The 16,890-nt window shown below is 39.2% G+C and overlaps 1 protein-coding gene across 1 annotated transcript in view; it reads left to right on the forward strand.

The window, feature by feature from the left end:
* UBE2N (ubiquitin conjugating enzyme E2 N) overlaps positions 1–16,553 on the forward strand; it is a 36,981-nt gene extending 20,428 nt beyond the window's left edge. The window contains exons 2-4 of the mRNA XM_030856397.2: positions 12,928–13,174; positions 13,368–13,508; positions 14,371–16,553. Coding sequence (XP_030712257.1) covers positions 12,928–13,174; positions 13,368–13,508; positions 14,371–14,411 — 429 coding nt within the window. The 3' untranslated portion in view covers positions 14,412–16,553. The remainder of the gene's footprint in view (positions 1–12,927; positions 13,175–13,367; positions 13,509–14,370) is intronic.
* Positions 16,554–16,890: the final 337 nt, after the last annotated feature.

Here is a 16,890-nt window from a genome sequence, read left to right on the forward strand (position 1 = left end):
TTTTTTTTGGCTGCATTGAGTCTTTGTTGCTGCGCACGGGCTTTCTCTAGTTGGGGCGAACGGGGGCTACTCTTCGTTGCGGTGTGCATGCTTCTCATTGCAGTAGCTTCTCTTGTGGAGCATGGGCTGTAGGCGTGCGGGCTTCAGTAGTCGCAGCACGTGGGTTCAGTAGTTGCGGCACGCAGGCCCTAGAGTGCACGGGCTTCAGTAGTTGCGGCACACGGGCTCAGTAGTTGTGGTGTATGGGCTCAGTAGTTGTAGCTCGCGGGCTCTAGAGCACAGACTCAGTAGTTGTGGTGCATGGGCTTAGTTGCTCTGCGGCGTGTGGGTTCCTCCTGGACCAGGGATCAAACCCGTGTCCCTTGCAATGGCAGGCGGATTCTTAACCACTGTGCCATCAGGGAAGTTCCATGGGACATAGATTTTTAAAGCATAGTGAACACCCATTTGTCAACAGTGGGTAGGGAAATGGGATGTTTGGGGTAAATAATATATTTTGATTTTATTAGAATTATCATATATGTAGTCAATTTTCCATGTGTTAGACAATACTAAACTTTATTTTTACAGGTGCTAAACTGAAGTTTTATTTTTAATCCAGAGTATTTAGGATTTTGTGCTGCACAACTTCAAGGGGTGTCATTCATGCAGACTGTGATGTGAATGGTCCTCTCCTGGAGCTGTACAGTGTGGCAGACTTGTTAAAGGATGCTTATTTGGGGGAGACAGACCCTAATATCGGATTGCTTCCTAATTTATCACACAGTTGCATGCAGAGTGTGAAAAAAACTTAATTTTTCCTTTCTGGTGGTTTGGATTTTGGACAAAATTATGTCAGTGACACAGATGGATTGAGAATTCAAATCTGGACCAACTGTAACTTGTTTTTGTTTGCCTCACTGAAAATTTTGACTGCTGAGCTTCCATCTGTCTTCTTGTCTGTTAATATCAACAGAGGCCTTTCCTATTAGTGGAGTCCTTAGGCATTTAGCACTTAAATTTTGCTGTGATTGCCACATTTGAAACCTGAAATAACTAGTAATCAAGGAAAAGGATTGAATAAATAATATATAGGAGTTGTAGAAGTGTAGCCACTAGCTGGTAGGCCAGGAAAAATGCCTGTTTATGTCATATGGTTTGCAAAGAATATTGATTATCTATAAAGCAACCAGGAAAGCACCGTGCAGGGACATAATAAGTGAAAAAGTGTAAACACATTAAACTGTTTTTAAGCATTTTGTCTTTGTCAGAACAAATACAAATATACTGGAATATTAACCGGATTTTGGTTATTAGGAGTAGAGCGATTTTAAGTTGATTTCATATGTATTTTTCTTTAATGAGCAGGTGAAATAAACTTGGGGGAAAAAGCAGGTATCATTCGCAACAGATTTCTTCCTTATTTAGGTATTAAGCATTGTCATAGATACTGGGGATACAGTATATTCATTTATATCCCTTCCCTCAACAGGGAAGATGAAATAAATACTGAGTATTGAACAGTAATTACAAGGCTAAAGCGTATTACAAAAAGGGACCGTCCAGTAGAAGGAAGCATATAGCAGTAAGATTTAACGCATTCCAATGATAAAATGTTTAGCCAAGTTTGGTGCTAGAGAGAACCTTTGAAATGTTCAAGGGACTAAATTTTAGTAGATTGGGGAGGTAAAAGAGTTTGTAAGGTTATATAACAATTTAGCACAATTAGAACTGGGATTAAGTTCAGATTCCTAGCTCTAAAGTTTTTTCCCTAGTAGGTACACGAGGATGCCTAGTTGAAGTTAGCTCTCTAACGTAAATTAGCTCCCTCTTTAAAGGCTCTTAAACTAGGTCGAAGTTCTTTTTTTTTTTTTTTTTTTTTGCGGTGCACGGCCCTCTCACTGTTGTGGCCTCTCCCGTTGCGGAGCACAGGCTCCGGACACGCAGGGTCAGCGGCCATGGCTCACGGGACTAGACGTTCCGCGGCATGTGGGATATTCCCGGACCGCGGCACAAACCCGTGTCCCCTGCATCGGCAGGCGGACTCTCAACCACTGTGCCACCAGGGAAGCCCGTAGAAGTTCTTTGATAAAGAAATTAGCCAGCTTCACTGCTCTCCTCCTTTGACCCCATTTAATTCCAAAGAGATAGCTGCTTCTTAACCTCTTCATTTTACCCGCAGTCTATTAGCTCTTTTTTTTTTTAAAATTAATTTATTTTATTTTTAGTTTTGGCTGTGTTGGGTCTTGGTTGCGTGCGCAGGCTTTCTCTAGTTTCAGCGAGCGGGGGCTACTCTTCATTGTGGTGCACGGGTTTCTCATTGCGGTGGCTTGTCTTGTGAAGCATGGGCTCTAGGCACGCAGGCTTCAGTAGTTGCAGTACGCAGGCTCAATAGTTGTAGCTGGCGGGCTCTAGAGCGCAGGCTCAGTAGTTGTGGCGCTTGGGCTTAGTTGCTTCGCGGCATGTGGGATCTTCCTGGACCAGGGATCGGACTTTTGTCCCCTGCATTGGCAGGCGGATTCTTAACCACTGCGTCACCAGGAAAGTCGCCAGTCTATTAGCTCTTAACCTTTCCTTCACTTTCTTTTCTAACTTAGACTTTGTTTTCACCAAAAAATGGAAGCCAACTTTGGCTATTTTAATCCGCAGTAGTATTTATTGAGTTATGAGATATCTAACACAGTCTTTAGGAGCGCCAAAGAGAGAGGCAGTCAGGAACAAGGCTCGGACTCACATCACGGACTTCACTGTGGGCATCGCATGCAACACACACTACAGTGTGATTGCTGATGCCAAGTACAGGAGGCTGCACTTGGTTGTCTAGAGGTAACTACTGCTGTGCCCTCCAGAATGGATCCTTATTTCTTAGCTTCTGATGCACAGGTTTTTGACTGAGCCTAGGTCTCACATGCTAGGTTGCAAGAGAGTTAGGAAATAAGACTAAAGCTTCTGTTGAGGGAGGTGAGGATCCATGAAGGTTGGGGAGTGTGCTTCCCAAAAAAGGGTGTTCTAGCTGTTGGGTAGCCAAAAGCAATGATGAATGTCTGCTACGAACCTCATTTTGCCTTCTGCTGCCAGGCAGTCCTTCTGTGTGACCACAGATAAGTTTTTCTATTTTCTACAACAGTTACTTCAAATTTTCACATTCTTTTTTTTTTTAAATTATATAGTGGTTATGTTTTTAAAATATTTATTTATTTATTTTTGGTTGCGTTGGGTCTCCATTGCTGCGTGCCGGCTTTCTCTAGTAGCGGTGAGTGGGTGCTTCTCTTCGTTGCAGTGTGCAGGCTTCTCATTTCGGTGGCTTCTCTTGTTGTGGAGCATGGGCTCTTGGTGTGCGGGCTCAGTAGTTGTGTCTCATGGGCTCTAGAGCGCAGGCTCAGTAGTTGTGGTGCACGGGCTTAGTTGCTCCGCGGCGTGTGGATCTTCCCAGACCAGGGCTCAAACCCGTGTCCCCTGCACTGGCAGGCGATTCTTAACCACTGCGCCACCAGAGAAGTCGCTCGCATTCTTCTTAAGCTCCCAACCTGAACATTGCACTAAGGAAGAGGAGCGAAAGGTATGAACAAATGGGGAATTTTTACCGTTGCTTAATAGTGGATAGATTTACAGACAACTGTCTAAACTCACACATAAGGGCCTTAAAATGAATTATCAACTTCAAACAATGAGTTAAAACTTTGAGAAAGAAAGAAACCCACAATCTAGATCATTTCTAACTTAAGATGAATTTTTTAAAAAGTACGTGTTCACTGGTTTTTGCTAATGTATCACTCATAATTAGTGTTCACCATACAGGAACAGGCATTTAAAATTTTTCCCTGTTTCCATTCAGGATGAATTCAGAAGACTTTCCCTCCCCCACCTGTTAAGTTACACCCTCCCTACCAGAATCTTAAATATGCAAGCTTTTTTTTTTAAATGGGTTTATTAACAGTGCCTTAAGTACCTTGGCACAATAGCAATCCCACTGATGAAGTGTTACTAAGTTATTAGGTCCTCTCTTCATTCAGAGGTGTAAAATATCATTCCTAAGACACAGAATTCATCAAGATGGACAGTTAAAGTATTCAAATCACTAAAGACTTAGTTTTGGAGCTGGTGCTAAAGTCATTTCAAGCCATGAAGTGTTATGGCATCATCAAATAAGAAACCAAGAGAAATGGGGAAACATAACTTCTATCAGTCTACTAATTACAGTGCTGGGTATTCAAAGGACATTTTTACCACCAAGAATTTCATGAGTGCTATATGAAGGAGTTGATACTGTCTTTAACTGTGATGCCAATATTTAGAAATCTTTCAAAAAAACAGGGAAAAAAAGATGGAGATGTAAAGTTTCTGTCTTTCCAGAAAACTTTTAAAGTGTCTTTAGAAATAACCAAGAAAAAATATGCCCCCAATCTAGTCCTGTTGTTCATATAGTGTCCCTAACTCACACCTGTACCTACTCTAAGACCTTGAGATACCCATTCTAAAATGCATCTTCCAAAAACTGACTTTTGGGAGGGGGAAGGGTAAGCTGGGACGAAATGAGAGAGTAGCATTGACATATATACACCACCAAATGTAAAATAGATAGCTAGTGGGAAGCAGCTGCATAGCACGGGGAGATTAGCTAGGTGCTTTGTGACCACCTAGAGTGGTGGGATAGGGAGGGTTGGGAGGGAGACGCAAGAGGGAGGAGATATGGGGACATATGTATACGTATAGCTGACTCACTTTGTTATACAGCGGAAACTAACACAACATTGTAAATCAATTATACTCCAACAAAGATGTTTAAAAAAAAACTCTGACTTTTGTGTATATTTATACTCACAATTGAAATAAATTCCTGGGATGGGAGGGGGCAAGGGACTCTACTTTACTCTTACTTAGAGTTAGTTGATGCCACAATACCATGAGCAAAATAAGGAATTAATACATTTGTTAGTAAGTTCATATTTCAAAGTCACAGAACATTTCAGAGCATAGTGGTTTTTGTAATATCAGAGACAGAATGGCTTACCATATAGCAGATAGTTAGGGTCACACGCCCACGCACAGCAATGAAGACCCAGCGCAACCAAAATTAAACAAATAAATAAAAAATAACCATTATTAAAATTTAAAAAAGAATGCAAAAATTGGTCTATACCAATTTTTAAATCAAATATAGCAGATTTTTTTCCCTACCCTATTTATCTTAGTAAGACTATATACTTCTTCAGTTGACAATCCCAAAAGAAAAAAATTAGTGGCATGGCTTAATTTACCTTTTTCATGAAGTACTTCCTCATGATTATGAAGCCCTTCCTTAACTTCTGTGCTATTTATTGTCCTACCAAACATTTGATATTTACTGTTTGTATTAATTGTCTTTCTATTTACCATTGAGATTAAGAAAACAGGCTCTGAAGCTACAGTGAGTAGAGCCCAATAGCCTGGATTTCAAACCTGGCTCTGTCACTTGCTAGCTTTGGTTATACTGTTAAGTGGTCACTCTTAGTTCCTCATTTTCCTCATTTGTAAAATGGGTCTGAGGATTAAATGAGTTAGTAATACATTTAAAGCACTTAAATTGGTATTTGACCTAGTTTTTTTTTATTACTTGAGCTTTTATAGATTGTCTGCTGATCTGGGAACATTGCTTGATAATTGCATAAAGTCCCTGACCTTATGGAATTTACAGGCTAGTGATGCGGGAGGAAAAGAAACAGATTGCAACATAACCTGATGCGTTTAGGGGGCAAAAGAATTGGGGGTAGTAGACAAGGAAGACAAGGAATTCAGCCTAATAGTTTTCCTTGTTGGATGCACAGTTTGTTAGTAGGATTTTCAGATTTTTGTCCATTGTCACTGATTGGAATAATTGTATGTGCCGTTCCTGGGGTAGAAGTTACTAACTGACAGCAGGTATAGTAATCCTTCTCGTCAGCTGTGTGGGACCTGAGTGTGCATGCATTTACTCCTGGAAGAAGCCTTTATTTAGCACTTAACCACCACCATTTGCTAGCTGGAGTTCCCATCTTCCAATAGTGTAGGGTCTGACAAGTAAACCAAGTTATTGTGCTAGTTATAGTAAGAGGAGTGGAGGTACTAAGGTGCCGGAAACTGGAAGTATAGGGAGATGCTTCCAGACAAATTCAGAACTGAGAAGTAAGTTGGTTGGATATACTTAGCCTTTGAAAAGTTCTTCTCTGGCTCCTAAGTCTCCATTCCTTTTCACTGAACTTAACAGAAGTATTGATCTGGTCTTGGGTTGAGGAGAAAAATTAGAATGGAGAGATTTCTTGCCCAAGTCATCCCACCCTATCTATTGGATGTTACTCCAAGTGGAACACAGGAGTACTTTCCTAACTGTTACTTATCAGTCTGACTGGAAATAAAGCTTTTCAACAAAGTGATATCTTGGTATCCAGAGCCTTTGAAACAGTTACCTCCATTTTTCCGTCTCTGAGTGTACCACCTAAGAAATTATGAGATTTAAGTGTGTGGGAGTAGAGGGAGAAAAAGGAGGAGGAGGGTGTGCCTTTAGAATCATTATTCTCATCTAACTTTAGGATAAGCATTTTAAAAAACAGTGAATTAGGGTAAAATAATTAACTTATATGATTGTCAGATTTTTCATTTGCCAAGGAAAAGGGGTTGATATAAGTAGATGATGTCTTATGTCCACTAGGGGGTAGTGTGAACCATAAAAATTAAAATTATTTCTCACCGATTAACCCTTATTTCATCGTGAACTTGCCTTGTTTGAATTAATTTTTCTCCATGCAGTGTTTTTTTTTTAATTGCTACAAATCATTTTCAAACACAATCTTGTGACTGTAAAAACAGTAATACACATTCCCGCCATTAGTGATTCAGATGTCTGACATTACTTTTTTTTTTTTTTGGCCGTGCTGTGTGGCTTACAGGATCTTAGTTCGCCGACCAGGGATCAAACCTGCACCCTTGGCAGTGAAAAGCCCCGAGTCCTAACCACTGGACTGCCAAGGAATTCCCTGACGTTACCTTTCATAAAGAATTTTTTGAGGGGAATATAGTGATGCTTTAAAATTTCTCTACCAAATTTTACTCACTATATGAAGTAAGTTAAATTATTCTTAATGATCTGTAAGTAAAATCATCACATAACAGGATTGTCTTGTGTTTCACTGTCCTATATGGTAGCTACCAGTCCCATGTGGAGATTGCAGTTGAAAAGTGTCTAGTTCAAATTGATATGTGCCCTAAGTATAAATTACACACTGAATTTTGAAGACTCAATATAAAAAAAGATCATAAAATACATCAATAATTTTTATATTGGTTACGTGTTGAAATGCTATTTTGAATATATTGGGTTAAATAAAATATTAAAATTAATTTTACCTTTTTCTTTTTACCACATTACTTTTAAAAAATTAATTAATTTATTTTATTATTTATTTAGCTGCACCGGGTCTCAGTTGCAGCACATGGGATCTTCGTTGCTGTGTGCAGGATCTTTAGTTGCAGCATGCGAACTCTTTTTTTTTTTTTTTTTAATTTATTTATTTTTGGCTGAGTTGGGTCTTCTCTGCTGTGCGTGGGCTTTCTCTAGTTGCGGCGAGCGGGGGCTACCCTTGGTTGCCGTGCACGGGCTTCTCATTGTCGTGGCTTCTCTTGTTGCGGAGCACGGGCTCTAGGTGCATGGGCTTCAGTGGTTGCAGCACGTGGGCTCAGTAGTTGTGGCTCGAGGACTCTAGAGCACAGGCTCAGTAGTTGTGGCGCATGGGCTTAGTTGCTACACGGCATGTAGGACCCTCCTGGACCAGTTATCGAACCCGTGTCCCCTGCATTGGCACACAGATTCTTAACCACTGCGCCACCAGGGGAGTCCCTGATAGAGTTATTGAGTCAGATCTTAGGCGAGATGAGCTAAAAGATCCACAATTGCAGTTTTGTGTTTCAGAGAATATTCTAAATGGGGAAAACTCTAATTGCTGTACATATAATGTGTTGGGGGTATATACAGTTAATAAGTGGGACAGCTTTTCCTACATGAAAATTACCACTCTTTTTCTAAGAGTGGTTTATTATCTAAAATTTTACTGTACATAATTCATTGCCTTAAAATTTGTAAGACCTTACATTGTTTCATAGTGCACACAAATTATTACTGAACCTAAAAACAGGAAAAGTCCTAGTTAATGGAGTTTAGTTGATTGAATGTCAAGTGTTATCATTACTGTGGTGTTATTCTGGGATTTGCTCTTTGAGTCCCAATAGATCTGTTGATAATCAGATCAATTTGATGTTATTTAAATTCTTTAAAGTATTTGTAGCATGAACTGCTATATGCATTCTGTAAGATGACATAGTTTCCTTGCGACCTAATCTTGTTGCCACTTAAATTCATGTTCTCCTTTTATGTACTTCCTTTTCTACTTTTTGTAACCAGTTTTCTAAACTAGTCTACATTACTTTCTATTCTGCATGGCCTAACCTAAGTTCTACCTGGGATTCAGTCCCAGGATTGCTTTTAAACAAATAGGATCACAAAATGCAACTACAGGTTATTGTTTTCTTTAAAAACAAACACTGTTATTTAATAAATCTTGAGACTTGTTACTGTGCTTTGTTCTTACCCTAGATTCTTTTTGAGTTGGTTATAATGTGACTGTGGCCCTCTTATGTGACTTCATTTGCCAAGTCCTTTTACAGTGTTATCTCATTTGCTCTTCATAGCACCTCTGCATGAGAGGTAATGTTAACTATATAGATGAGGAAGCTGAGACTCAGAGCAACGTAAATTACGTGCTCAAAACTGTAGTTAAGCAATGCACTAGTAATTTGAACCCATTATTTCTAGACTTGAAGAATACTTCACTGTCTTTCTACCAAAGGATAGGATAAAACTAGAACGTGTTTCACAGTTATAACCATGTGTGAGAGTAGTAGCAGGAAGGATTTTATTTCCTACCCAGTTTTTGCCTTTTTAGGGAAAAAAATCGACAACTTCTGTGGGAGAGAATTGTTCCATTTGGTTTGGATTTTATTCTTTTTTTCCTCCTGTAATTTATGCTGTGGGTTTGGGAAATCAGTGCTGTGTAGTCAAATAATTATGCATCTGTTCATTATATCAAAATCCGTTAGGACTTGAGAGCATAGAAAAACTATTTCAAAAAGTTTTCGATACCCAAGAGCTTATTCTAGAATGTGTTCCGATTAAATCTGATACTTGATCAGGCCACATGATATATTTAATATGTACGTTCTTTAGAAAGACTGTCTGATTTTGAGGGTGAACTGAAGATGAGGAGAATGCCCTCTCTGCCTCTGACAATGTCTACAGAGAGTGATTTTGAAGCTATTTTGGGATGTGATCTTGGAGGCCCTTCTGGAAGCTTTTTATAGCTTTGAATAGAGCTACTATTTCGTTTAACCAGGGAATGGTGTTTTGGGGCTCTTGGACCGCAGCTTTCTCTTTTTTTCCCCCAGTCTCTCTCTTTATGGCTTTCTAAAAATATGAAGACCTGGGGTAAAAACCAAAGGAGGATGGAGGTGAGGAGTCAAAATTCAAGGAATTTTACCATCCATTTCTTTTCTCATTCCTTCACGCCTGCTGTTCATCCTGATATCTTTACTTTTTCTCTTTTGTTCTAGTTACATGTTGGAGGACTTCCCAAGATGGGAGGCTTCTTTATTGCCTCTTGAGATTTTTAAGGCTCCAAAAAATGTTTTACTTTGTTTGAATCTAAAGAATATTTTGCTGAAAGTAGTGTATATCATTTCAGTTTTTGATTTGCCCTTGCATTGCCATGATTAAAACAAAACAAAACAAACTAGTCTTGAATTAAAGTACTAAAAGCATTACTTTAAATGAGTTTAACACATTTTGGGAAAGGATTTGATTTTGTATCTGCATCTTGTGACTATTTCAATATATAACCGTGCTGACAGAGAAATCTTTTTTTAGTATATGCACTGCAGGCTGTAGAGTGAAGTAGTGTAAGGTGTATAATTTTTCTTAAATGAAGGCAGTGTGAATACAATATTCTCATTCATTGATTTTCATACCTAAATGTTTAGATACTGCAGTGTTCTAAATGTTTTTGACTACAGATACGTATTCAAAGTGTTGAAAATATATTACTAATATATAAAACTACATGTACTATTATTGTCAGTTTGTATATTGAATATTAACATTTTTCTGGCTAAATAATTTATAAATATAAATTAGATTATTTCTTCCCACACCTGAGTGGATTTTTTTTTTTTTTTTTTTTTTTGCCGTACACGGGCCTCCCACTGTTGTGGCCTCTCCCGTTGCGGAGCACAGGCTCCGGATGCGCAGGCTCAGCAGCCATGGCTCACAGGCCCAGCTGCTCCGCAGCATGTGGGATCTTCCCGGACCGGGGCATGAACCCGTGTCCCCTGCATCGGGAGGTGGACTCTCAACCACTGCGCCACCAGGGAAGCCCCTGAGTGGATTCTTTTTCTTCTTGTGATGTGCTCATCCTGCTTTGAATAACATTAATGTTAAAGATGAAATTTCTGATTGTTTATTCCTCGTTCTTTGTAACATTAGATAGATTCATAAATCAGTAAGATATTTACTGAACATCTATGGTGCCAGGCACTGTTCCAAATGCTGAGGATATAGCAATAAATAAACACAAATCTCCCCTTCTGTGTTACTTACATTCCAAATAAAACAAGTGAGATGTAATATGTTCAGAGGCCCTGGAGATACAGTTGGTGGGGCGGGGGGAGCAGGGATAGAGGGGGAGGGTGTGGGATAGGGTGGAGTGGGGTTTGCAGATTCAATTATGGAGGCTTCACTGAGAGAAAACACATTTAAATGGAGATCTTGGGAACTGGGTGGGTGAGCTCTATAGAAAGTTGGGGGAAGAAAAGTGAGCACAAAGTACCTGAGGGAGGAGTATGCCTCGCAGGTTGAAGAACTACATAGAAGCTAGTCTGGCTGGAACAAAGCAGATGAGATGGGGGGATAGGGTGGCAGAAGCATAGCTGAAGATGACTAAGAGATAGGTGGAATGAGGGGATCACGTAAAGCTTCTTTTGGGGGGCATTATAAGGACTTTGATTTTTAAAAGTTCTGTGGAATACAGATGGGGGTTGAGGGTCAGAAGCAGGTAGAACAAGTTAGTTGGCTGTTGAAGTCTGCCAGGTGAGAGCTGATGATGGCTTGGATCAGAAGTGTAGCAGTGGAGTGATGAGACTTCTGTCCAATTCCGGGTAGATTTCGAAGTTCAAGCCAACAAAATTTGCTTATCAGGTTAGATGGGTGGGGTATGAAGGAAAAGGTGGATCAGTTGGAAGGATGGATTTCTGGTTAACTGACTCGAGGAAGGCTTTGAGGAGGAGCAGGTTGAGGGTGGGGAAAGGTCATGCTACATTTGGGATGCGTATTAGACATTTAAGAGCAGCTGTTGAGCAGACAGTTATGGATAGAAGAGGCATGATTCAGGGAGATATCTGTGCAGGATATGCTTTTGGGCTTCAGCATATATGGAGTGGATTGAGTATTTAAATTCATTGGACTGGATGAGATCACTCTGGAAGTGTGTAGGCAGAGTAGAAGACCTAGGACAGAGCCCTGGCGCACGTCAATATTGGAGTATTGGGGAGGTGGGAAGAAACTGCAAGGAGCTGCTGCCATACAAGTAGGAAGAGAGCCAGGAGAGTGTACAAGTAGGAAGAGAGCCAGCTGCAAGAAGCTGGATGAAGCCTTGCAGACCAAGGAGAGGGCAGACCAGCTGGGTAAGACATTGTGTTTAAGTCAATTAAGATGAAGATTAAGCTTTAGCCATTTGATTTTACCATGTGGGAATCACTGATGACCTCAACAAGCAGGTTGGTGGCTAGAGCCTGATTGGAGAGTTGTGTTCAAGATAGGAGGGGAGGAGAGAAATTGGAGACATCCAAGTATAGATAACTTTCAAAGAGGAGCAAAGCAATGGGGCAGTAGCTGGTGGGGGAGAGTCAGGTCAAGGTCATTTTCTCCTTTTTTGGGCGAGAAATTATAGTAAGTTTGTACAGTTTGGGGAAAGATCCAATAAAGAGGGGAAACTGATGATTCAAGAGAGGAAAGCGATGCTAGAGCAATGTCCTTGAGTAGGTGAGAAGGAGATAAGATTTAGAGGAGAGGTTGGTTTTAGCCAGTGACAGCCATTTCATCCTTAGTAACAGGAGAAAAGGTGCAGAGCACATGGGCACACACATGCGGGTTGGTATACAAATGCTACAGTGGGAACTTAAGGAGGTTTCTATTTTCTCATGAAATACAAAGCAGAGTTACCAGCCAAAAGTGAGGATGTGGATGGAGATATTGGAGGTTTGAACAGAGAGGAGGAAGGATATTACAGTTATTTAGGAGAGAGGGAGAAAGATGGAAAAGAGAACTAATGATATGATTGCTGAGGGAGCAGGAAGGGTCCATTTGAGTCGTTGTCAATTTTAGAGACTAATCAGCGTGGTTGTGTATATTTCTCTAGCCCTGTTTAAATGCCTAGGCACTTGTACTTATTTTGTTCCATTATATTTTTCAGAGGGGAGATTTTTCAATGGCTTTAAAAACTAATTTTACTTTTTAAACAGCTTGGTTTTGGTAAAGTTTAAACAGAGCAAGTTACCTATGTAGTAATTCTAGTGTTTTTTTTTTTCTTCTCTTTTCCTTGAGTATAAGATCAGTTTCATTAGTCTAATTTTATTCTCAATGTATTTGTAGACATTTGTAGCTGGAATTGTATATGATATCATCAGTATTTGCTTGCAGTTGCTTTCAGCTGATTGTGATTATTTATGTTTTTTCCTTTGAACTTTGCATTTTATTAATCTAGATAAAAACTATTTAGGAGATTGGAGAGGTTCTTTTATGTCCAATTCCAAGAGATAAATTTTCTAACTTTTATTTTGATGTTTAGCAAAATGATATTTGTTTCACAGATGTGTTATGTTTTTCTGTTGTAGGAAACCCAGCGTTTGCTGGCAGAGCCAGTTCCCGGCATTAAAGCAGAACCAGATGAGAGCAACGCCCGTTATTTTCATGTGGTCATTGCTGGCCCTCAGGATTCCCCCTTTGAGGGAGGGACTTTTAAACTTGAACTATTCCTTCCAGAAGAATACCCAATGGCAGCCCCTAAAGTACGTTTCATGACCAAAATTTATCATCCTAATGTAGACAAGTTGGGAAGAATATGTTTAGATATTTTGAAAGGTAAGTGTTATCTTTATCATTATATGCTATTAAGATTTCTCCTTTTTCCCTTAAGCATTCCCTTTTGAGAATCTGAATATTGTAATCTTACCTTATATAATATAAAGACCACAGAACTCTGTAGGAGGGAAATGCAGCAGTTCTGTGGCTGTTTTTTTCATGCTTGGTCATTCTGGGCCTGTTGCCTTCGTAGATAAGTGGTCCCCAGCACTGCAGATCCGCACAGTTCTGCTATCGATCCAGGCTTTGTTAAGTGCTCCCAATCCAGATGATCCATTAGCAAATGATGTAGCGGAGCAGTGGAAGAGCAACGAAGCCCAAGCCATAGAAACAGGTATTTAATGTTCATTCTCCTTCACTCCACTTCCACTTTAAAAAACAACCTGTACCTTTTTTGGGGGGGTGGGTTGGGCGGGGGCTGCACTGTGCTCCGCTTGCCAGATCTTAGTTCCTGGGCCTAAGGTCTCCTGGGCAGTGAGAGCACCGAGTCCTAACCACTAGACCGCCAGGGAATTCCCCTGTACCACCGTCTTAAAAACATCATTTAGAGTCTTAAAAAGAAAAAGAAAAAATACATTAAAAGGAAAAAAATCAGATCTTTCTTATAGTATGTAAATAACCTCTTAACAAAAGATGTTCAAACGCCATCTTATAGCCTGCTACATGACTCCCAAATTTAAAGAGGAACTGTAATTAGGAGATCTTGGACTCTTGCACAACTACACATGATTTAACAAATACCTGAGTGCCTGCCATTCATTCATCTAGCAATACTTAAAGATAATGGAAGACCTTTAAGCTTCTTTGAGCTGTTTTTGCAATCTGTTTGATTAAACTAAACTATGTGTCAGTTTTTAGTTAGGGAGTTTGAAATCAGTAAGCTTCTTGCTACAGATTTTAACATAATTAATGAGGAGGATTATATGTCTAGAAATGAAGGAGACAAAAGAAGACAGCTCTTTTCATCCTGTTGAATTTTGTAGAACTTTAAAATTCTATTGTAGTGTTTTGGTAATTAGACACATAGACAATCTTTCTGCCCTGATCCAGATTATAGAAAATGGCATGAATTTAAGGGATTACAGCATGCTGTTTCCATAATTAACTTAATACTGTTTGTTTACTTTTTATAGAGTTTGGAAAGGAACATATTGAAGTAAGTAAAGTAATAATTGCGTGTTTGTTTTTGTCTGCAGCTAGAGCATGGACTAGGCTATATGCCATGAATAATATTTAAATCGATCCGATCATCAAGTGTGCATCACTTCTCTTGTTCTGCCAAGACTTCTTCCTTTTTTGTTTGCATTTAATGGACACAGTCTTAGAAACATTACAGAATAAAAGCCCCAGACATCTTCAGTCCTTTGGTGATTAAATGCACATTAGCAAATCTATGTCTTGTCCTGATTCACTGTTGTAAAGCATGAGCAGAGGCTAGAAGTGTCATCTGGATTGTTGCGAAACGTTTAAAAGCAGTGGCCCTTCTCTGCTTTTATTCATTTCCCCATCATGGTTTGAGTATAAAGCACTGTGAATGAAGGTAGTTGTCAGGGTTAGCTGCAGGGGTGTGGGTGTTTTTCTTTATTATTATTATTTTTTTGGTGGTGGGGGGAAGGTAGTTTTATTTTAATTTTATGGGCTCCTTTCCCCCTTTTTATGGTGATCTGATTGCATTGGTTAAAAGCAGCTAACCAGTTCTTTAGAATATGCTCTCTAGCCAAGTCTAACTTTATTTAGACACTGTAGATGGACAAGCTTGATTGTTTGAACCAAAATGGGAACATTAAACAAACATCACAGCCCTCACTAATAACATTGTGACTTTGCTGTCAAGTGTAGAATCCTCCCTTCAAGAAAAAGCTTGTGACCATTTTGTATGGCTTGTCTGGAAACTTCTGTAAATCTTATGTTTTAGTAAAATATTTTTTGTTATTCTACTTTGCCTTTGTACAGTTTATTTTACTGTGTTTATTTCATTTTTCCCAATGTGACAATCGTATTTAAAAATTAAAACTGATGGAACATTCTCTTTTGGTCTTCAACGTCTGACAAATTGAATGGCGAGAGGAGGATTTTGCCAGTTTCTTTTCACTAATGCAAAATTTGTGTTAAGATATATCACTGAATGGAGTATTTATACGCTGGCCCTGAGCATGCCTAAAGCATCAGTATGTGACATTTTTTACCTCCTAGAAATTTGAAATAAATGTGTTTGTGTTGTCTGATTAGTTAGATGATCATTGGTGTCTTGCCACAATGTTTGAAAATTACTGTAGAGGAGAGAGAGTCACAGCACAGCCACACTCGTGACTGGCTTTATGTGGGACTTTCACATGTGCCACATTTGTGTCTGGCATTTGCATTATGACTTTGCTCTTAGTTCTTGTCTCAGAACTTCATGTGTGACCACTGGTGTGTGTTATTAGGAAACACCAATCTGATAATCACTTGGGGTTTGCTCAGGCCATTTATGAGTCTTTCTTACAGACCTGCTGAGCAAATCTCAAGCAGCCAGCTTGCATAAGTGTCATCAGAAAGGTTTCTCCCTTAGAGGGCATCATATCCTCAATTAATGATTCTTACTGTCATCCCTCTAGTATTTGCTACGGGAGCTCCTTTTATTCTTTAATTTGATAATCAACTCTTTTTTCTGCATTGACAGAGTTCCTCCCCCACAAAACTGTTCTTTCCCACCCTTCCATATCTAATTCCTGATTCTTGTTATTTTTAAGACATAAATGTAGTCAGTCATAAGTATGTAAATGTTAACCTGTGGGTTGGAACCTTTGTCTCTTGCAGTTTAAGGTAATGGATATTGTAGCCCATCTGAATTTTCCCCCCTCTTATTCTCGTAACTTCTGGAGTTTTTTCAGAATGTGGTGTATTTTATTGTGCTCCTATGTAAGATGAAGAATTATCTATTAAAATTACATTTTCAACATACAAAAGTTTTTGATGACTGGTAACTGATATCCTTCCAAATAAATGCATTGCTTGGAAACAAATGCTAGTTTAACTCAGAATAAAATTGTTCATAACCCTGATATTGTAAATTTAAAGACTTAACAGCAGTTGTCATTTATAACAATTCTTGAGCTGTTTAGAAGTTGTCTTGCCACTAAGGAAACTGAATCTCATTCTGGGGCCAAAATGAGTGAACACTTCAAGCAGTTAAATAGAGATCAGCTTTATTTATTGCAGATGGCACTACTCATGATGATAGCTAGTATTACATAGTGATTTACAAGTTATAAAATTCCAGATTTAAATCTGTTGCTCTACAAAATGTATCTAAAATAGGCCTCTGAGTTATAGAAATACAGAAATGAAATAATTCACTGTTTTTATTTCAAATACATGAATTCCTAATTTCATGGCATCATGGTTTTTTCCTTTGTAATTTTGATAAGAGTCCCCATTGTTTTGGTAATACTTCCTTTCTCAACCAGTGAGATGAAACAAGAACCAGTGTGTTGAGCTTTCTTAGGATTTAAGGGGCTCTGGAAGAGTCCAAGATAAGAGTTCGAAAACTGAGAGCTACATCTGGCTTTGGGGCCTGTTTTCCTTGGCCCACACAGTGTGGTTGGTTAAAACATTTTGAATTCAGTGCCAACGTTTAAAAAAATCAGGAGACTCACATGAAAATCCAGAATTCTGGTAACTTGAATGATCTGAAGTTCTGGCAGCAGCAGACATGACCTGGCTTATGTAGGGTA

The sequence above is a fragment of the Globicephala melas genome, chromosome 10 (genome assembly GCF_963455315.2).
Source record: "Globicephala melas chromosome 10, mGloMel1.2, whole genome shotgun sequence".
Lineage (NCBI taxonomy): Eukaryota > Metazoa > Chordata > Mammalia > Artiodactyla > Delphinidae > Globicephala > Globicephala melas.